The following is a 21,963-nucleotide window of genomic DNA, read 5'->3' as shown; positions in this document are numbered from 1 at the left end:
GGGTTTGACTGATGGAAATTCCATTGACATGCAGTGTTCCAGGAACACAACTTTTGTAGAAAAAGTAAGAACCCTCAAAGTGCTGTGCTTAAATCGTACCATCTACCACCAAGATTCTTTTAGGCAACTGGCTCCTGCTTTCAAGGAACTTATAAACTAATACGATAAAAAAACAAAGGCCAAATAAAACTATAGAATATGAATCTGTTTCACATGATAAACTTAGCTCATCCGTGAAAGCTAATTTCATGGACAGGAAGGTCAAACCAGTTGCTCTTTTGACATTGCTGAATGGTGTTTGAGGTGATGAAATGGTTAAATAATTGATAGCTTTGAAATAACCCTCCTCCAGTTGTTCGCAGACTTTAGTGTTTGCATTCATTACCTGGAAGGCACCTCTGAAGCCCTTTTCCCCACTGCCATGGGCCCAGGCCAATGTCCATTTAATGCCCCAGTGATTTTCATGGCTCACACCTTGAGAGTTTCAGCACCAGTGGGGACTGGAAAACTCACAGCTGTCCTTGGACTCTCTTAGGGAAGCTGACACCAAGGCAAGAGAAAACACTAGCCCAGGGCTCACAGATCTGATCAGTGTCAGAGCCAAGACTTACCCTCATTGCAGGCCTCAGTGGAAGGCACTTGACATATGGGTAGCTCCTCCTTTCTTTTCCGTCTGCCTTTCTCTTCTCCTTTTCCTTTATACCAGCTCCCTTGCCTTCTCAGGCTCCTTCATCCTTAGGATACCTCTGCAGGATACCCAGCTTTGCCTCACACCCAAGACACTGAACCCAAATACTGTTCAGTGTCACTGGCAGCCATGGAGTCAGGCACCAACAGCTTGGTCCTTGCTGCTGCCCTTCACACCTCTCCTGATGTTTCACTGCCCCACCACCCTCCCTCTGCCAGTGCTCCTCAGCCTTGTCTGCACATTAGAATCCCCCAGCGAGCTTCAAAGAAATACCAGTGTCCAGGTCCCACCCCAGAAACTGTGTTCAGCTGTGTGAGGCAGCTGGCACTGCCCATTTCAGACCTGTCCAGGTGAGTCTCGTGTGCACCTGGGTTGGCACTCATGCCATGTGCTATTAGCCCCAATTCTTGTTGTGTACCCACTGCCTCTAGTTTACCAGTCAGTGTGGGTGAAGCACAAAGAGGGTTGAGTTTTCTGGACATGAATGGATTCATAAAACTGTCTATTTTCCTACAGGCTGGAAACTATACCCCCTACCCCTTACCTAGTACCTTGGTCTATAGCAAAAAATAAAAGCGAGAGATTTGAATGCCATGTGCCATAGCTTTCTTGGCTCTTGGAATAAAAGGAATCTGCCCACAGGCTTCTTTCAGGCCAAGAACCAGTGGTTCTCACTTTTGACTCTGGGTTAAAGTCACCTGGGTATTTTTAAAACTCTCCTTGGGGCCTTGCTCAGAACACTTAAGTGGGAACCCCTGATCTGGGGCCCAGGTCTCCACATACTTTCAAGCCCCTGTTTTACAGGGGGAAGACTCACTGGTCTCTCTCCCGAAGAACATAGGAAGGAGCAGGTCTCCTCAGTTTCCAAGCCAGTGAAAAACCCAAGGGAACACAGTAGAGATGGGCTGCTGAGGGGAGCAGGGAGGTCTCTAGCCATCAGCCCCCTCACCTGGGGGCAGAGTGCACCCCATCATCCTGCCTTCAGCCCCTCACTGTGCAGGGCTGTTCTCGGCATGCTGCCAGGGCTCCTAGAAAGTGGGGGTTCTGTTAAGTGGTGCCATTCTCCCTTTGTGCCCACATTGGCCTTCACCCAGCCATTTGTTAGTCTCATTCCCTGGGCTTAGCCACCTGCTCACAGACGCTTCCTGGCTGACTCCAGTGTTCTCACAGAAGCTGCCACCCTGAAAATTCAGGAAGCAATTAAAAAAGGCAAAGCAAGTTTATTTTAGATCACAGGACAGCAATTTGGGGTCCATAGAATCAGGTGGAAACCTAGAGTGTGCCCCCAGGAGGGGTAAGGCCCGGGGTTTTAGTGGAGGAAGATGAGGTAAGTGGTTCAAGAAGAGCTGACTCGTGTTACCAAGCTTAAATTATTCTTGACGCTACGTAATTGGTTACTGATTCAATTCTTTGGCAAAAAGTCCATTATCATCAGTTCTCATGATTTGGGTGACTTCTCAAGCAATTGTTTGCTAGACGGTTTCTTGAAACAATTGCTTTTGGCCCAATTCAGTGGTTTTTGACCAAGTTCAAACTAGACAGGTAATGCAATTTCTCTGTAATGACTGCCCAGCTCCATTTTTTAAGTGACTCCACAAATGCCAGCTTTTTGTAAAGCTCATTTCAGAGATTCTCAAGCTGTGTGGGCTACAAACTCCCTGGGAACACACCTAGAGTGCACCTATCAGAAATGCCTCAGAAGGCTCTCCCTGGGGCCCCTTGTGACAGCCTCGATGGAGAGGTGCTCTAAAAGGCTCTTCTTTTCTCTGGAGCCCTTTCCTATGTCTGAGTGTAGCATTCTGCATGGATGCTGGTGACCCCGAGACCCTGGCTGTCAGGGTAGTCTGTGATCGCAGAAGTGCCCCCAGGTCCCAGTCCCACAGCAGCAGCAGCACCAGGGCACTGATTAGAAATGCAGACTCTCAGGCCCCACCCCAGACCTCCTAAATCTGGTAAGTGATCTTTGTACAACAAGCTTTGTGGGGATTTTGATACCTGCTGAAGTTTGAGAGCCACGGACCCGGTGTTTTTAATTTATTTATTTATTTTTAATTTTATTTATTTTTTAAAGATTTGTTTGCACAGGCCAGAGATGCAGGGGGTGAGAGGATTCACCAGAGGCAGAGTTGGGAACAGGACAGGCAGACTGACTGAAATACACTGCTGTCGGGAGCAGGGGGTGAGACAGGAGAGGGGGTGAGACAGGAGAGGTCTGCTTCGCCATGTGGGTTTCTCTCTGACCGACGTGGGGTCGAACTTTTGCTGCAGTGGCTGCGGATTGCTTCATAGTGCAGTGCTTAACCCCTTATGCCACCAGGGAGGCCCCCAAGTGATTTTTATTTGTTTATAATACTCATTGGCATAGTAGCATTTGTATGTCTGTTATATTTTGTCTCCCTGGGGATAATAACTAAACTTGTGTCTTTAGGCTCTCACTAGAAGGGGCAGTCTTTGGGAAAATTATCAGCTTGGATGACTATTTCTTCAACTTTCCACACCTTTTCAATGTCCCCCTCTGTATTTGAAGGGGTCTTAGAGGCACACAGGGTCTGCTGTGATTCTGGGCAGAGAAGAAAACTGCTCTGATACTGCAACCATTTTCTCTGTTATAGCACAGTCTCTGTATTATTGGAGGGGGTCTTTAGATACAAATAAAATGAGGACTGGTGCTTTCCTTATCACTGACCATTGCATATAGCTCTAACATTGTAAATGCCAGTTAGAGAATGTCTAAAGGCAAAAAAAAAAAAAAAAATTGTGATCAAATAATTCCTTATCCAGATTGCATTTTCCATTTAACCTTACTGTAAAATAGCCAAAGAACAAATAATGAAATGTACCATGAGACTGAGAATATGATGGCAATAAACTGGCATGATGTTCTTGCAGTGCTGTTCTGCAGGATTAAAAGACTAATTAAATTGGCCTGATTTAAGCATAAGCATGCATGGAAACAGGAAACATCCTTACAAGGTGCACATTAAGTCAAGACTTCTAGAAGAAAAAAGAAGTGTATAGAATTTGTTTGATTTCTTTCTTTTAAAGGAAAATAACATGACCCTCATTTCCCTGTGCTAGTATGGAGTGGATCTAATACATGGAAACAATTACATATCAAAAAATGCATGTGCTTCCCGGGCTACAGCTCATGGGTCCTTGAGAGATTGTTAAATTATTTAAAACTAGAGATGGAATTTTATTTTGTGTAAAGATTTTAATCACTTATTTTTGTGTAAAGATTTAATCACAATTTCAAAAAGATTTTGAGCTGCAAAGTTGATACATAGATGCTTTGATTTTTCATTTCATTAGTGATGATTAGAACAAGGCACTGAGGTCTCAGGGGTGGACTCTTACCGGCTTTTCTTAAAGCAACTAGCAGTGTAGCTAAGGAAACAGTATGAACGCCACCTTAAGCACTCAACATGCAAAATTAAATGCTTAATGAATGAATATCAAATTGAATAGCAAAGTCTCCAAACGCTCCGACAGTTCTAAGAGGAGGAGGTCCCTGTGGACTACTCTAGTAAGGAAAGATATCATGGAGATTCAGATCTTAAAGGATGAGGGACCCCTTTGGTGGCACAGGAATTAAAGTGTCAGCTGTCAAGCTATTGTCAGCCACTGCAGCATGAGTTCAATCCCCGGCCAGGGAGCTAACCCACATGGCGCTGCAGACCTCTCCTATCTTGCCTGCTGCTCCCCTCAGAAGTGTATTTCAGAGGATCTGACTGTTCTGCTCCCCACTCTGTCTTGGGTGAAGCCTCTCAACCCCCCATCCTGCTCCTCTGGCCTACACCCCAGTTCTTGTATGCATAAATAAATAAAATAAATCTTAAAAATATAGATCTTAAAGGATGAGAAAGAGCAAAATTAGGAGAAGGGAACAAGAACTGTGGCCTGGGAAGGAAGACTAATGCAGTTTGAACTTGAAGGGAGGAATAAACGTGACTTCTTTTATCAGCAGTCAGGAGCCCCACCTGGTTAGGAAGTGAAAGCATAAAACTGAACCTCAGTATTAAACCAGACAGCAGAGGGGGCTGAGTTTATACCAGATACACCAACTTTCTCTGGATTCATTTGTTTACATTCTATTCTACTCTCTTGAATTCTTGGTTATAGTTCATTTAAATGTTTTTAGAAAGATTCAGGAAGATATTCATTCTAAAATATGTGTATTTTAGTAGTTTATAACAAAGAACTGATAATACATTCAGTTGGTTCTGTTCTTCTCCTTTAAAAAAAATTTAGGTATCATTTATATGCAGTAAAATTCATCCATCTTACATCAGTGTAAAAAAAAATAGTAACAGTACAAAACACAACAAAGCAAAAACAGACAATTATAAACCAGAGACATCCTGCAGGGGAGGAGGAGGGAGAGGCATCAGAGGGAGTGAGGGAGAAGCACAGGGGACTGAGGTGATGATGCACAGGTGCACTGGGGAAGGAAACTCTATGGGGACGACACCTGAGGGGGTGGGGGGAAGCAAATATTGTTTAAAAATTAAAAAATTAAAAAATAAATTCCCCTATCTTAGTATACAGTTCCGCAAGATTTTACAAATACATGCAGTCAGGTAACCTCTACCACAGTCAAAATATGCAATAATTCCATCACAATCTCTGACTCTGTTCTGTTTCACTGATCAATTTGTCTATTTTTTTGTCATAATGGGGGGAGTGATAGTTTGTCCAGCTTTCTACATCCTGATTGGTTTTGAATAAACAAGCTTATCACTTTTAGATGATTGAGGTAAGGTGGACCGTGTAATCTAGAGAGTTCTCAGAATGCAGTTCCCTACCAGCAGCATTCTCAGCCCCTGCCAAAACTGCTAAAACAAACTCTGGAGATGGTGTCCAACCTTGAGTGTTTCAAGAAGCCCTCCAACTAATTCTGATACATTCTGAAGTTTGAGAATCATTATTTCAAGAAGGTGAAGACCTCAAAATTTGGGTTATTTAGAAGAAAATGGTACTGGGATTGTGATAATCAGCTTACTCTAGGATTTTTAGGTGATAATTCAAATTTGACAAGAGACTTTGACCACTGTCTGTTTGAGTGAGAGAAGGAACTTTCTCCCCCTTTCTTTCTGGTCTTTAAAAGATTTTTCTGAACTCCATTAGCCATCACACTCCAACAAGAAATGAGATTTCCCCTTAAGGAGTGAGGGGCCATTTCTGATACTAGACAGGTTTCAAGCAGCTCAACAACTTCAGATAGAGCCAAGTCAGAGTTTAATGGGTATACACTTAAGGTTGATAGAATGAGAATCACCCAGAAATTCTTCTGGTTAATGACTTGTCACATTTCAGATCTTTCTTACCCAGAAATCAACTGAAATTTTCATGATCTGCAAATAAGGGGGAAGAATATTGTGGGAGCTTATAAAAAAAAGAAAAAGCCCAAATTTTCCCCAGTGCAAGAATTAAAGTCATTGCCCTGTTCTTCACGTGTCGTGCAGAAGATGCAGGTAGAGCTGTCCTTTCAACAGATATTTGGATCAGGCTGTTCACCAGAGAGGTGCAGCAATTCTAGAATAAAAAGGTAGATGCCTTCTCAACACTGCAGCCTTTTTTCCTCAGGAAGGAAAGAACAAAAGATACAAAGTTGTAGCTTCATTTTAGTTCTACTTTATTTATTTATTTTTTTAAAAAGATTTATTTATTTATTTATACAAGCACTGGGTACAGTCAGAAGCGCGGGAGGGTGAGAGAATTCACCAGAGCCAGAGCAGGGAGCAGAGCAGGCAGAAGGACCGAAGTACACTGCTGAGGGGAGCAGCGGGCGGCAGGAGAGGTCTGTGCACCATGCGGGACCCTCCTCTGGTGGCCGGGGAGCAGCTGGGGATCGAACTGGCTCTGCAGAGGCTATGGGCAGCTTCGCAACCCAGTGTTCAACTGCTGCGCCACCGGGGAGGTCCCTACTTTAAAACACACACACACACACACACATACTCACACTCTCTCTCTCTCTCTCTCTCTCATACACACACACACACAAACAATATTTTTACCTCTCACTTTTAATTTTCCAGTTAGATTTGATCTGTGCCCTTGCTAACTTTTTTGTTTGAAGAAAGAGGATAATGTTTATTTTAACAAACAGCAGCATAAACTTCCATCTTTGCAGCATCAGAATGGAGGCGGGGACTGGCCTGGAGAAAAATAATAGATATTTCCTTCGTGGCCAAGCGTTCCTGCCAGATGCAAGATGGCTTGGGGTAGGTTTAGGGAACCCTTTGATCTGAAACTTTTCTTGGCTCAAGCAGATATAAACTTTTTGTTCCAGGAGGTTTGGAACAACTTATGTGTGTTCTGCATCATACCCCAAGTAACCTGCCTTTCAAATTTCTGTATGAAATGTATGAAATTGTACTCATGGGCAGAGAGCAGGGCTCTGGAGTGTGCCCTGTACTTCCTGGCCTGCATGCTGTGGGATGAGAGCGAATCGTTTCTGGGGGTTTTCACTTTCTGTTACTTTGCCAGCAATCTGGTTTCCAAAACAACTTTCAGAACTTCTCATCAAGCCTCATATTCATTTAAAGGAAATTGACCTCTCCCCTTCAAATCTGCGAATGATTTTTTTACATAGCTTTTTCATTGACAGCATTTGAGAAGGAAAGTTCATTTAAAAAAAAAATATCTATGGGCCTCCCCTGGTGGCACAGCGGTTGAGCACTGGGCTGCAAGGATGCACGCAGCCTCTGCAGTGCCGGTTTGTTCCCCGGCTGCCAGCGAGGGTCCCACCAAAAAAAAAAAAAAAAAAGAAAATCTATGAACCACCTGTTAGAGAAATGTGACCAATATGCTTCGATTTTCTTGAGTGTTATTTCTAGTTTCTGTGTGAAGGGCGCGGGGGCAGATGTTGATTCCATCATCCTTAACGCCGAGCTATGATGGGAGCAGCATGAACTTGGTACCAGGCACACCTTGGCACAGAATCGGGCTCTCCCACTAAATAACTGTGTGGCCTGCGTGAGTCACTTCAATTTTCTTAGCCCCAGTTGCCTGTTTTATAGAGTGGAGATTATGCCAAACTGTAGGATCCTTTTGAGAAGCAGAGAAAGTGTTTTCATCACATACTATACAATAGTACCTATTCTTTCTATTGTTAGGTTTTTTAATGGATTTCTCTTTTGTCTTAGATATGCTGTGGCACCTGTCAGCCTTTGACTGTAAATTTTCACAATGCGTCTCCTGCCACTACTCTCCACACAGGTCTTACAGCCCTTTCTGACCCACAACTTCCCTACATTCCCAGGACAACCTGTCCAAAAAGGATCTGAAATCTCTACATGCTAAATTCATCATCCCCTTTGAGAGGAGCTGAAAGCAACAGGGGTCATTTGGGTTTGTAGGACATCAGTACTTTTGAATTCTCAGCTCTCAGGAGCCAGCTCAGCCTGATTCACTTTGACACAGGTCCTGGGATCCAAGTTACCGTGTTTCTGATATCATCTGTCCTGTCACAGTATTTATTCTTCCTCCATCTCTCTCCATAGGTGTAATTAAGTGTGTAACCAAGTGTAGGCACAGTACCTAGCTCTTAATAAGTATTGGTTGGGTAAATGAGCAGTTCCCATGTTTAAATAATGATCCTTCTAATATTTACTCCCATGCTTGTTTGTCTACCACCGCTTGATTTAGATATCTATTGCTATGTAGCAGTTTGCTCCAAATTTAGCAGTTTAAGATAAAAATCAAGTTTCTCTGGGCCAGAAATTCAGGAATCAGGGGTAGCATTTGCCGGGAGGTTCTAGCCTGTGATCTTGCAGAAGGTTTCAGTCGAGATGCTGACGAGGGCTGTGGTCCACCAAAAAGGCTCAGCTGGGGCTAGAGGACCTGATTTCAATGTGGCCCACACATGGTGAAGGAGTCACATTGACCATTGGAAGGAGCTTCAACTGCCCACCAAATGGGCCTCTCCAGAGACTGCTTGAGTGTCCCTGTAACATGGTGACTGACTTTCCCCACAGGGAGTGACCCAAGAGAACAAGGTAGAAGCTGCCATGTCTTTTATGCTGTAGCCTCAGAAGTCATACTGGCATTTCTGCAAAGTGTTTTGGGGTACGCAAGTCAGCAGGCCCTCTCTATTCACTGTAGCAGGGGCCTATACAATGGTGTGACTACTAGGAGAAAAATATCACGGGAGGCCATTTTGGAGATCGGGTACATAACTCTCATTCAACCCTTTATTTCTCCCGGAAATGGAATTTTGTCTTCAACCTCTGTTCTGTAGATGGATTTTAGTTCTCTCCTCTTAGACATCTCATGACCACCTATCAGACTTGCTAGCTCGTTAGCATTGTGGCAACCTTCTTTGGTCAGGGGTTCTGCTGATCCATTGCTAGGAACTCTAGACATACTTAAAACTGCAGGGTAGACCTTATCATCACTCTTTTCCTTTGCTGCCTTATTCCACTTACTGCTTAGGCCTATTGAGAGGGCAGGCAGGTGACTGCATTGTTTTCAGAGCCCAACTTTCTAGACAGGAAAGTGCTGCCTTCTGTAAGTAAAGACACAACTTTTGGGCTGCCCTGAGGTTAGTAAGGTATGGAATGGGAGTATGCTTTTCAAAGAGAATTCAGGTAACATTGACCGTAACTACTACTTCCCCAGGGCTCTGGTGACCAGGAATACACACCTGAAAGGCGCTTGCTGAGAGTCAAAGCAGAGACTGTGGCCAGTAATAATTTACCCCTAGACAAAAATGACTTGCTCCTTGGTGAATTTGATCCCCACTTCATTAGCACCAAGACCTTCACTAACTGGATCTCCCAAAGCATCTGTGCAGAATATTTTCTTAGGTTCATTAAACTGGAAAAAAATGGGGAGTTCCCTGTTCCTCTTAGCAGTTTCTGTTTCTCCATGGGATTTATAAATACATAGCCCAAAATTTAGCTGATGTTGCTGTTGATTTTCAGAGCTGTTAGAAATAGCTTTTCTTCTCCCATAGAGACTGTTCATTTCCCAACATTCTCACATCACTCTGGAAGATAGCTCGGGGGTTGGGGAGGAGCAGGGCGGGGAGATAGGTATTGCTGAAAACCTAAGAAGCAATAACTGGGAATTCATTAGGTTTCCTGAACTGCAGTGTCCCCTGGCTGGAGAGGGGCCACCAGTGGAGAGGGTGTGTGTGTGTGTGTGTGTGTGTGTGTGTGTGTGTGTGTGTGTGTGTGTGTGTGTGTGTGAGAGAGAGAGAGAGAGGTGTCTGACCCTGTAAGCCTTAAAGAAGGACATCCTGGATGATAGGGTGCTTTATTAATTAAAAAGGCATCTTTCTGGGGTCTCCCTGGTGGTGCAAGGGGTTAAGCACCACACTATGAAGCAATCCACAACCTCTGCAGCACAAGTTCAATACCCGGCCAGCCAGGGCGCAACCCACATGGCACAGCAGACCTCTCCTGTCTCACCCGCTGCTCCCCTCAGCAGTGTATTTCAGTCAGTCTGCCTGTTCTGCTCCCCACTCTGTCTCTGGTGAATCCTCTCACCCCCGCATCTCTGGCCTGCACCCCAGCTCTTGTATGCATAGATAAATAAATCTTTTAAAAAATTGAAATAAAAAAGGCATCTTTGCTTTTGATCCTCTCATCCTTTTCTATTCTCAGAGTTTTGGCCACAGGCTCAGTGGAACATCAGACTTGTAAGAGAAAGCGTAAGTTCAGCAGGTGTTGGAGCCAAGAGAAAAGAGAAGTTCCACGAGAGCTGTGGCCCCTGCCGCTGTTTCTAGGGAAAAACTTGGGGCTTTTCCATCTATGTTGTTTTTCCTAAGGAAAGTCCATCCCCCAGCACCCGTCCTGGAAAGTAGCCCAGTCCAGGCTGCAAGGAGGGAGGATGGAAGGAAGAGTCACTTGTTGCTCAGTACCGGTAAAGGGGCAACGAGGATGGATCTTGTTCTTTAAGACAAGTTTATCTGCTTCCTGGAAGGCGTGGGGTTCATTTAGCTCATTCCCAGCCTGGACTATGACTTGATTATTGTCTTCTTTTTATCTTCTTTCTCCATCTCCTTTGTCTTATCATTCTTTCATTGCCTTTTCTTCTTTTTACCTTCTGACTCCCAAAATGCTCCTTTCTTCTCATGTTGTCTGAAACCTGCCTGGTGGGCTTCCATGCGAAACCGCACAGGACTCCAGGTCTTCCAGGAACAGGTCATGTTTTTTTTTTCTTTTTAATGTTACCTTTAAATTATGAACAAGACAAAGAAGAAGGTTGTAGAAAACAAAAACTCAGTTCAATATGGTGTTTGGGGCATTTGTACAGACACTTAACTTTGAGAGTTTCTAAAGAAGCCAGGAGAAGGCAGAAAGGGGCCAATTGGGCATTAGAGGTATGGTTTGGGGTTCACTCTGCTTGGCCCCCTGAACTCTGCCCACTGCTGACTGGGTGAGCTGGGACGGCTGATCTCAGTAACCCTGGGATGTTCAGTAAATAATCTGATAACATTTGGGGCTAGGGTGCTTGGCATTAAAAGACTCCTTATGTATTTGAAAAGGGGATGTCAAACTTCACTTGACTCGGACCTCACCCCTCCCCATGACCACTTTCTAGCCCCCGGGGAACAGCACACATCCTGCCAGGATTTTTAAATACAGCATTTCAGAAACCTGCACCATGCACAGAGCCTCAGCTCATGGACATAAGCTCCAAGAATCCAGCCCCCTCTCAGGTTCCTGTGCTGTGAATCACAGGACCATCCCTGGCACTGGCAGGGACTCAAGCCCCACCCTTGGCCCGTGCCCCACTTGACTGATTCCTGGGCTGGGAATGTTCTCTGAGCTTTAGCAGGTCTGCCCGGAGAGGGTTTGCTCTGTGGTTTCCTCCTGACAAATAGTGACATTTCCTGGGTACAGAGGCATGCGGTGATAATGTTCCATTAGGCCTCCAGTATGTAATTTTGAATGGGTGGGGGAGGGCAGGAGGGCAGGGAAGGGGAAGAAGGGTAGGGGAGTGGAGAGAGGAAGGAGGAAGGAAAGAAGGGAGGAAACAGGGCCAGGAGGCAAGCTGGATTCCTGCTGATGTAAATTCACTCTTCTCCACTTGTTCCCTTCATTGCCCTCTGCTTGGCCAGAAGCCTGGAGCAGGGGTTCTGAGGGGGGATTGCCCTCCCCCGTTCTCCCTAAGACTCTCTTTCTCAGGGATCATCCCATTGTCTGGCCATCACTGTGTTGTCATTCAGTTTACACTAGTGCCACTCTCCCTCCCCTGTCATTGTCTGATATTTTCACTCCCCCCACAACGTTCAAAGTAGCTTAAGTTTTGTTTTAATAAGCAGGCAGGGAATAAACTCAGACATGAACACTGAACAGATCACTTCGAAAGTGAAGAAGAGAAAGAAGCTGGTTTATACTGACTTTGAGAGGCTAATCTTGAAATGCCATCGCTGCTGTTCTGATTAGATATTACACGCAGACTAAAACATGCAGACAATTCCAAGCCTCTCCTCTCAAACATTTCTGCTCCATGCTCGGCTCTCTGGGAAGATATAGATAGCATAGAATAATCTCTCTCAGGGAATTAATTGCTGTTTCCTCTTTCCTGTTTTGAACAGAAAATGTCTTTAATGTATTGTGTGAGCACAACATGCAGAATGCATTCTTTGGCATCACATAAATATTTACTTAATAGAACTCACTGTCATGAGGCATATCACTGGGGAATATTATAACCTATTTTCCTCGAGGAAGATAAAAATTAAAGGCCCTGCTCCTTTGATTTTCAGAACTTGGCTTTGTTTGTTTTATCTTCCTTCCATTGATGTTGCATTTTCCACCAAACATCTAGAAAGTCAAGCCAGCGCATTACTGAGCAGGAAAATGAGGCAGGCTCTTGAGATTGAGTGGAAAAAGTTCCCTGTCTAGCACCTGTGAGCATCACTCCACACCCCTGATCATAACCACTGTTGTCTGATTGTCACTGTAATTCCTTGCTTTGTTGGTGAATATCTATCCATCAACGGACAACTCCAGAACATCTGAGAATCATTGAGAGTAGCCATGGCCCATCCTGTGCTGCCCAGAAGTCTTTAATCTGTGCCCAGAACAGTGCTAATGTTCAGTTTCCACAAAATAGACATTTTTAAGATGAGCAGTTTATTTTAGACCCTTCAGAAATTCTCAATATATATTTTTGCTTATGTTGTTTAAGTATATTTATCCTTTTCTCTTTCTCCTTTTATACAAATGTACACTAACACATGTCTCTTAGTTTTCTTTTACTATTTCTCCTTTCATGGTTGATGTAGCATATTTGCTTTTTTTGAAACACTGAGGTGGGAGTACCACACATTCATCAGTCCCCTTGAGCTTTCTTTTCTGGGTCTAGATGAGAGCAGACACAGAATGTGTGAGAGGTGGGTGGGCAGCAGCCACAAGGAGACTTCCACACGCACAGTTGAATCCAAATGATACCCACGCAGATCTGCCATCCTGAGAGACGTGCGTGGATGGGCTGGGGCGGGAGCTCCCCAGCTGATGTTTACTGCTCCGGCTATGTGACCTTCAACAAATTAGTTATTTTACCTCTTGGAGCCTTGGGTTCTTTGTCTCTAAGTTGAGTGAGCCCACTTTATGGTACCAGAGGATGTCTGTAAGTTGCATATGTATGTCATGTGTGTGGAATAAATCCTCATGCATTTGTAATAACACTTCATGTATATGTCACAGTATCTCATGGTATATGGAGCGGCATCTCATGAATATGGAATGTAACCTCAGGCAAATGTAACAGTACCGCGTGGATGTGGAATGGCACCACGTGTGTATAGAATGTACCTCGAGTATATGGGGTAGCCCTCATGGATCTGAGATGCTTGGACTAGGACTCAGCATAGCAGCAGCCCCATCCTTGTAGCTGTTACTATTCAGCTTCTGAATGTCCAAGGTTTGATGGTTATTTTGACAAAAATACCAGACTGCTTGTATTGTTTTCTTTGTGTTGTGAAATTACCTGCCTTGAGGACTGGATTGTCATTGTGTGGATTCTAAGAAAAGCTTTCTGAAGAGCCTCCTCCGCCCCCAGACTTTCCTCAAACCAGGTTCCTCAAACCAAACATTTCTCATGCCTCTGTCCCAGAGCTGAGTAGGTGAGCCTTGCGCAGCCCAGTCTTCCCAGTGGTTTTCCACTGGGGTCTGCTTTCTGAAGCCCCCAAGTGTGCTGGGGGAGAGGATGCCAGCTCTCTCTTTCACTCACAGTATCAGGTGTGGAGCATCTGAAGGCAGCTGCACCCAGCTGGGAAGAGGCAACAAGGAGTATTAGTGTAGGTTTTGCAGGCAGAGGTTGAGGCTGTTTCACCCTCCCTCAGTGAAGAGGTGTCTTGTTGGCACCAGGAAGAGTACCAGCATGGGGTTAGGGCGAGCCATTGCATAGATAAGAAAACAGAGGCCCAAAGAGATCAAATTTTGTGTTTTCAGACATGAAGCAGGTTTGGGGCAGAGACAAATTTGTACAATCTCCTAACACCTAGTTTAAACATACTCATAGAAGGAAAAGGTAAAAAGAGGGAGGGAAGGAAAAATTAAAACAAGCCCAGGGCATACTTCCTTGTGCCCTCTGTGTGCCCTGAACTTCGAGGTGCTTTTCCTGCATTGAGGAATGACGGGGTGCCCAGAGGTGGGTGGGCATGCACATTTGTCTAGTCGGACTCCTGGGTCAAGGGTCTTGGGCACGATAGATCCTTGGGCTTGGCAGCCTCTGCCACACACATCCTGGCTGGAAGCACAGTCATCCAGGAGCTCACAAGCCTGGGCCTGTTAGGAATTCCCTGCTAGATTTTCCTACGCTGAAAGGTATCTGCGACCACTGAGGTCAGGGTGCCTATGACCTGTGTGGGGGATGGTGCTCAGTCCTGTCCCCATTTTGTGCTGGAGAAGCTGAAGCAGGGGTAACCTTCAAGAATCAGGTCAGAAAGGGGGGTGTTGGTCTGGTGCCTCTCCCAGAATGTTCTAGACCAGAGTTCTGCCTCTAGACCAGATGGTTCCTTTGATCTAGAATGAGAGGCTCAGTTGGAGGACAAGGGACCAGGTGAGTTAAGATCAACAGGAAGATGAAGGCAAGGTGGGGACACCCAGTTCTTCTTCTGCCACCTGCCTGCAGGCTGTATACATTCTTCTGAGCCTGGGGCCATGCGATCACCATTAGTATAAAATCTCCAGAAGTCTGGTTTTTTAGACTCAGTGTATCAAGTAGAAAACATGCCTGGTGTGTCACTGGAGGCGGCTTTCTGTGCCCCCTCTGGCTGCTGCAGGGACACTCTTGCTTTGTTTCATGCCTTTGTGAATTCTTGTTGTGGCATCTGACCAGCCCAGGTCTTCATTTCCATGGAAGGTTTCATAGAAGTTGTCTAACTTTGTGTTGGCCTCTCCCTGATTCAGACTTGCCCCTTCTGCTGTGTGGCAGATGTAGCCACAAAACAGAGGATCTGGAAAAGTCCTGATTGTCCTCTGAGAGGAAGCCAGCTTTGTCACCTCAGAGGCTGCAACAAATGAACTATTGGGCCAGGTAGCCTTGGCTTGGCGCGCCCGGTGACAGCAATGAGTACGCTTCAGAGGGTGCACAAGCCAACTCCTCACCCAGCTCAGAACCACAAGCATCTGGGATGCTGGTCGATTTGTCTCGTCTCTCCTGCTCTCCCTGACAACATCTGGTGCCTCTCCACCTTGTTTGCGCCATGTTCTCACTCCTACAACAGGGGGCACCCTTTCATTCCCTGATGCTTTAGGTAGAGAACTGCTTTAAAAACTCATCAAAGAGCATTAGAGAACATTTTCTTCAAAGATCAAAATACACAATCCATCATCTTCATAGCCTTGTAATTCTTGTTGAATTATTTATGTTGACCTTCAACCTGCAAATATGTTTCACGTAGGACTGTGTTATTCCTCCTTCTGTTTTATATCACATTTCCCCATGTTCCTTCAAAGTCGTCCCTCACCATTTTAAATTATTATAAATCTATTTGGATCCATTAGACCATCCTCCTAATGTTTGTCATGCAAGGTATTTCAAGTTGGCTGATATTAGATATGCAATGGGGAATATCTGTAAGTATATAGCTTTTAGTTTCTCTTTAATTATTGACTTAGACAGTGAATTCCTAAGGAATTGATAAAGCAAAGGATGTGACTCTCTTTTGGCATTTGCTGTTTATTGTGATAATGCCTTCTGAAAATGCTATATTACATTATGTCTTGTTGCCTCCAGGATCAAATGAATAAATCAGCTTCCTACTAGTCTTCCCCAGAGTGGAGAATTCATTTTTTAAAAAAGATTTATTTACTTATACATGCAAGAACTGGGGTATAGGAAAGAGGTGTGGAGGGTGAGAGGATTCACCAGAGACATAGTGGGGAACAGAACAGGCAGATTGATTGAAACACACTGCTGAGGGGAGCAGCGGGTGAGTCAGGAGAGGTCTGCTGCATCATGTGGGTTGCTCCCTGGCTGGGGATCGAACTCGTGCAGTAGTGGCTGCAGATAGCTTTATAGGTTGCGTCTTAACCCCTTGTGCTTGTTCCTCCAGGGAGGCCCGGAGAATTCATTTTAATACAAGTTTGTTTCTTTATTAAGTATTCAGTGGTGTGTTGGTGATATGTCAAGACTTCTCTACTTTGCATTTCTAAAATTCCTGGTCAGATGAATTTCTGATATGTTTGCTTCTATAAGTTTGAATGTCCGTGCCATTTGAAGAGTTATTTAATTAGAAACTGATTGAGAGGAAACAAATCTAGATTGTGGAACATTTCATAAGATAACATCCTGGACTTGTAAATGTATCATAGGAAGGAAAGTGTTAAGAAAACTGTTGTAGATTTAAGGAGACAAGAGAGACTTGGCTGCCAAACCTCATGTGGGAGCTCTAGTTACCTCCTGGATTAAAGCATTTGAAACTGTAACTATGAAAGTATTTGGAGGGCAGTCGAGGAAATTTGAATACAAACTATATTACATAATATCAGTATTAAATTTCTTGACTCTGATAGATGGTTAGGTAGGAGAACATATTTATTCTTAAGAAATGAAGGTTTAAGTATTTAGGGGTGAAGTGTCACTGAGTGTAAATTTCAAATGGCTTGGCAAAACTATATGTATGCATATCATATATTATTACTAATGTAGTTATATTAATTATAGCATAATTAGAGTAGTTATATTAGTTATAATACAATGATATGAATTATGTGGGTGATATTAATATACCAATATATTATATAAGCTATAATATATTAACTGTATATTATATTAACTATATATTACATATAAATATACTTATTTAACATAGTACAGTATATTAATTATAGATATATGCACAAATTCTACCTACATTATGAAACCATTCGCCACACTCTACATGTACACACACACAGGGCACTTTACTCTTACCCCATGAAGCTGCATTTTAAAAGAAATGTTTCAGCATGTATGTTCTCCTATGTTCATGGCAGTACTCCTTACAATAGCCAAGTTATGGAAACAATCAAAGTGCTCAAGTGGATTAAGAAGATGTAGTATAACCAAAATGAAAATGCATACATTGTGCAAAAATGAAAAATGATGTAAGAATTATATAAAATAAAATAAAGAAGATTTAGTATATATACACAACAGAATACTACTCAGTCGTAAGAAGTAGATGAAATCTTGCCATTTGCAAAAATATGGATGGGATGTTGTGTGATGCAGTGGGTTACTGCATGTAATGTCCTGCCCCAGAGCAGGCCCTCTATAAACCTTAGCCATTATCGTCTCTGTCTTCGTCTGCTCGTTGGCTGGGGTGACTTGAGCATGAGAGAGGTTTCTCAGGGCTGAGGGGGCTGGAAGTAAAGGTCAACGTGTCAGCCTGGTTGGGATCTGGAGAGGGATCTCTTCCTTGTGGGGCTTGCTTTCTCCTTGGGCCTCACAGAAGAGTGGATGCGAGGGAGAGAATAATCATGTCTCTTCTTATAAATGACTAATTCCGTCGTGAGGGCTCCACCCTCATAACTACATCTAAACTAACCTCCCAAAGGCCCATCTCCTAATACTACTCATGGGGAGCATTAGGGCTTCAACATAGGAATTTGGGGGATGAGGAATGATACAAATATTCAGTCCATAGCAACCATCATTTTTGTTTTTATTGTCTGGGTTCACCATTTTATTTCCCTCTCCTTTTTGGGGAGGGCTCTTTGTTTTCCTTGTCTGGGTAAGAGGGAGAAAGAAGAAAAATTAGATTTTTAAGGCAGCTGTTTCTGTGAGTCAGGCAGCTGGGTGCAGAGGGAAACCACACATGAACTCCTGGCAGTGCTCCCCAGAGTTGGCACTGCTGCCCCTGGGCACAGAGGGCCATGCTGCAGAGTTCAAAGGTCACACTGCTCAGAAGTTGCACTAAGATTTGAACCCTGAGCTTTCTGACCCCAGGCCCCTGCAGCAGCAACTGGTGTAGGAGGAATGGAGCAGCCGAAGCTGGAGCAAAGCTCAGACTGGAGTGGATGCTGAGGGTGCAGCTGATGCAGGCACATGAAGTTTGGGCCTCCCCCACTGGTGTGATGCTCAACTTCTGGAGCCAAGCAGTGAGGTTCCTCTGACCCTTGAATCCTTCCAGCCGCCACCACTGCCCCCACAGCCATTCCCACCTCCAGACACCAAGGACAGAGGACAGGGAAGTCCTCCCACAGGAGCTGACTTTCAGGTTTCAAGCTGCACTAACCCACCTTGTGTTTTCTTCTCTGCTCTCGTCCTTCCAGCCCCTAAAGACAATGAAGAGCGTGTGTTCAGGGAGCGCATGCGGCCCAGGAAGCGGCAGGGTGCCGTCAGACGCAGGGTCCACCAGGTCAATGGCCACAAGTTCATGGCCACCTACCTTCGGCAGCCCACCTACTGCTCCCACTGCAGAGATTTTATCTGGTAAGCCCTTCTCTTCTGGGGACCTCTCATTATACCTTTTCTGTTGCCACAAGTCTGGGGAATAGATACAGAAGATCTGAAAGTTGATGTAAAAAGTGCTAATGTATCCTTATTTCTTCTTTGTTTGATTGCATAAGACTGTTCTGGAAGGTTAAGGGAGTGTGTGGCGCATGGTAGGATAAGTAGATAGCAGAAACAATGGTTCCTAGTGACTATACTGGGATCATATCATATATTTAAGGAGTTAAGATCTTATAACCAATTAAAAGTATAATTTGTGTGCTTTTCTAAAGTATCCCTATCTTTTACAGAAACAAACTGAATTATTTACAAATGAAATGATAAGATGTCTGGATTTGTTAAAAAATAATGTAGAAGAAAGAGACAGGAGCTAGGGTTAGAAATCAAACAAGACTGGCCAAGTCTTCACTGGAAATGGGTGATAAAACATTATATTCATCTTCCTATGCTTGTATACATTTGAATTGTTCCTTAATTAAGATTAAGAAATACTCAAATGCCCATCTCTGTAGTTCATAGCTGTTCTTTGTAATGGTTATAACAGGCATGCTGCTGAGGTGCTAAAAGTTCAGAGGAATGAGGGAGTACTGTTAGCCAGAATTCTCAGGGTAGGCTTCCTGGAGGAGGTGGCATTTTTCCTTTCATGATGACTGGGAATTTGATAGGTGGAGCTAGTTAGACCTTTTTTGGGAGGTGGAGGAAAAAAAAGGAGATAATGAAAATCTGGCCTTGGGGTTTGAAGGGAGGCTTTTAGTGAGGCTTTTACCATGTGCCAGGTTCTCTCTTCAGCACTGGAAGTAGCCAGTGAAACTTCCCAATATCCTATGGACTGTGTACTATTAACCCTATTCCACTAACAATACTACTGATGCAGGCACATGAAATCTGGGCCTCCCTGCTGGTGTGATGCTTACCCCTGGAGCATGCACCCAGACAAGGGATATTTGAATTGGGCTCTGAGGACCCCTTGGATTCCCAGGGTGTCCAGTGTGACATTTCTGATCCTCATGGTATACCAGAACTATCCACTGAGGTTGGCATGGCCATTGAGAGGACACAGCTCAGAGCAAATTTAACCTGACTGCAGTAGCAACAATGCCCCACTCCCACCCACAGACACATCTCCCCCACAGGGCTGACTTAACCCTCTGACCTCTGTTTTCTCTGTTTGGTCATGAACTGTGTGTTTGGGGTGAGCAGGCTCTTAAAGTTTAATCTTAAAGCTGCGGGTCTCCTCTACACCCATTATGAACATTGAGCTCTAGGTTTCCTGCCCTGTATTCAGAGTGACTTCTGGCTCTTCCTGCTGAGTTGGGAATTGCAGGGAGCTCCCTGACCTGTTGGTGGGATACTGAGGATAGGGCTTAGGCCAAACTGGATGGACTGTTCTTTGTGTGTGCTGACCCAAAACCTGGGAGCCACACTCTGGCACTAGAATGAACCTCTGACATTGGCCTTCACCCCATCTACTGGTGGTAGATTAAACTCCTAGTGCTGGTCACATGCGGACTCAGACACCTTGACTGCTTCTGGATGTCCTGGGAATGCCCAGGCTCAGCCTGCCTGCTGAGCCCATCTCCACGATTATCCACATGGAAAGGCAAGTTTGATAAAGGAGGCCTGCCCTGAGCCAGCAGTCTCATGGCTTTCCAGAATGCTGCTAGCCTCACTGGAATAGCTGTTTGGGAAGCTGGCCTTGATTCTAGTCACACCTTGCAGCCATTCCAAGCACTGAGGCTGCCCTGGGGGCCTTCTAAGGAGTTACTTTAAGGCACCCTATAAGTGAGAGTGAGGTCACACTGCTACACAGATTCCAGAGTACAGGGTGCATGGAGGGAGGGGTGGCCAGAAGGGGGTGGCTTTTGTGTCATACTAAAATGTTATTTCTTCTTTTCAGGGGTGTCATAGGAAAGCAGGGATACCAATGTCAAGGTAAGAGATAGTGTATGAAATAATCCTTGGGGACTCACAGATCAACCCAGATCACTACTGCTGGGTTTTGGTGACATTTAGAGACTCTATTCAGTGGTCATGCTTACGCTCCCTCTTCAAGAAGCTGGCCCTGCTTTGCTTTCTATCTGGTCATTACTCCCACATACATATATGGGAGTGGGTGAGGGGAGGATCTTGTGGGTCCCACCGATCTCCAGGTGCCCCGGGGGTCTCCCCCAGCTGTAGAGGAAGGCAGTCTCACTGTCCTGATGGAGCATGTGCTCAGGAGAGGCCCTTAGAAGGCCCTGTGTGCTGAGCCGAGTGGTGTGTGCTCTGGCATCTCCCTAATCCCTTGTCCCTGAAGCTGGTCCCCCGCCTGCCTGTTTTATTCAGTGTCCTGAAGGGTCCTCGTGGATGCCTTTTTCTTGTCTCTACTGTGGAATCGTCAACTCTTAAACATTTACAACTTACTTGAAGTTGTTGAAATTTGTTTTCAATCAGTTAATGACAAATGCACATTTAAGTTGTCCAGAGTTGGGGGTGAATGTGTGATGTGGCCACGGCGAGGTTTTTCTGTGGTTCCATCTGGTAGGCCAGCCCCTGCACAGCCAGCCACCGGTGAACTCAGGTCTCTGCCCTGGGGACTCGGACAGTTCTGATAGGCATTTCTGTGTATAGGCAATTACCTCTTCAGCCACCTGCTGCCCACACCGCCCCAGGACATAAAGCAGAGCAGACCACTTCTTGTGGATCTACTGAATTAAAAGGAAATTTTTAAGTTTGGCATGTGAGGCTTGTACAAGTATCAAAAAGCATAAGAACTTCTGTGCCACAAAACATCTACTCACTTGCAGTGACCTCCCTGTCACACCAGCCACCCCAACATGATCCTGTGGAGCAGGGGACAATTGCAGTGCCTTTAATAGACAATGCCTCATGGGAGGAAAATGGTTCTCTGACCTGGGCATAGAGAAGCAAGACAATTGACCAGTGCTCCTGGAACTAGAGTGAACTGCGAATCACCCTAGGTAGAAAGGGTGTCTTCTTCAGAGCCCGTGGCAAGCCCTTGTGGTTCTGATGACAAAGCACTTTGAAATGACAGCATAGGGCCTTCGCTTTGCTTGGGTATCAAACTAAGACTCAGTGACCAAGGGGCCTGGCTTCCTGCTCCTCTACCCTAGACTGATTAGATCACACCCCCCCAAGCTTAGCTGTCCCTGTTTTGCCTTTTGCAGTTTGCACGTGCGTGGTCCACAAGCGATGCCACGAGCTGATCATTACGAAGTGTGCTGGATTAAAGAAGCAGGAAGCTCCCGACGAGGTAAATATTTAAACGCTGAGATTCAGGGCTCTCCTCACTGCCATCCCCACACTCCGCTGCCTCCTCGACAGTCCCGAGAAACCCTTATCTCTCTCAGATGGCACTGCTGTCCTCATTG

General features: G+C 44.9%; 1 protein-coding gene across 2 annotated transcripts in view; it reads left to right on the top strand.

The window, feature by feature from the left end:
- The window catches only part of PRKCE (protein kinase C epsilon), a 457,999-nt gene that overhangs the window by 280,949 nt on the left and 155,087 nt on the right, over positions 1-21,963 (top strand). For both annotated transcript variants that reach the window (XM_054687735.1, XM_037528123.2), the window contains 3 exons: positions 18,412-18,571; positions 20,490-20,524; positions 21,760-21,845. In XM_054687735.1, coding sequence (XP_054543710.1) covers positions 18,412-18,571; positions 20,490-20,524; positions 21,760-21,845 — 281 coding nt within the window. The remainder of the gene's footprint in view (positions 1-18,411; positions 18,572-20,489; positions 20,525-21,759; positions 21,846-21,963) is intronic.

The sequence above is a fragment of the Talpa occidentalis genome, unplaced genomic scaffold, assembly GCF_014898055.3.
Source record: "Talpa occidentalis isolate TD23 unplaced genomic scaffold, MPIMG_talOcc4v2.1 talOcc4.5, whole genome shotgun sequence".
NCBI classification, from domain to species: Eukaryota; Metazoa; Chordata; class Mammalia; order Eulipotyphla; family Talpidae; genus Talpa; species Talpa occidentalis.
The sequence above is the reverse complement of the archived record's forward strand: the minus strand, read 5'-3'. Positions and strand labels throughout refer to the sequence as shown.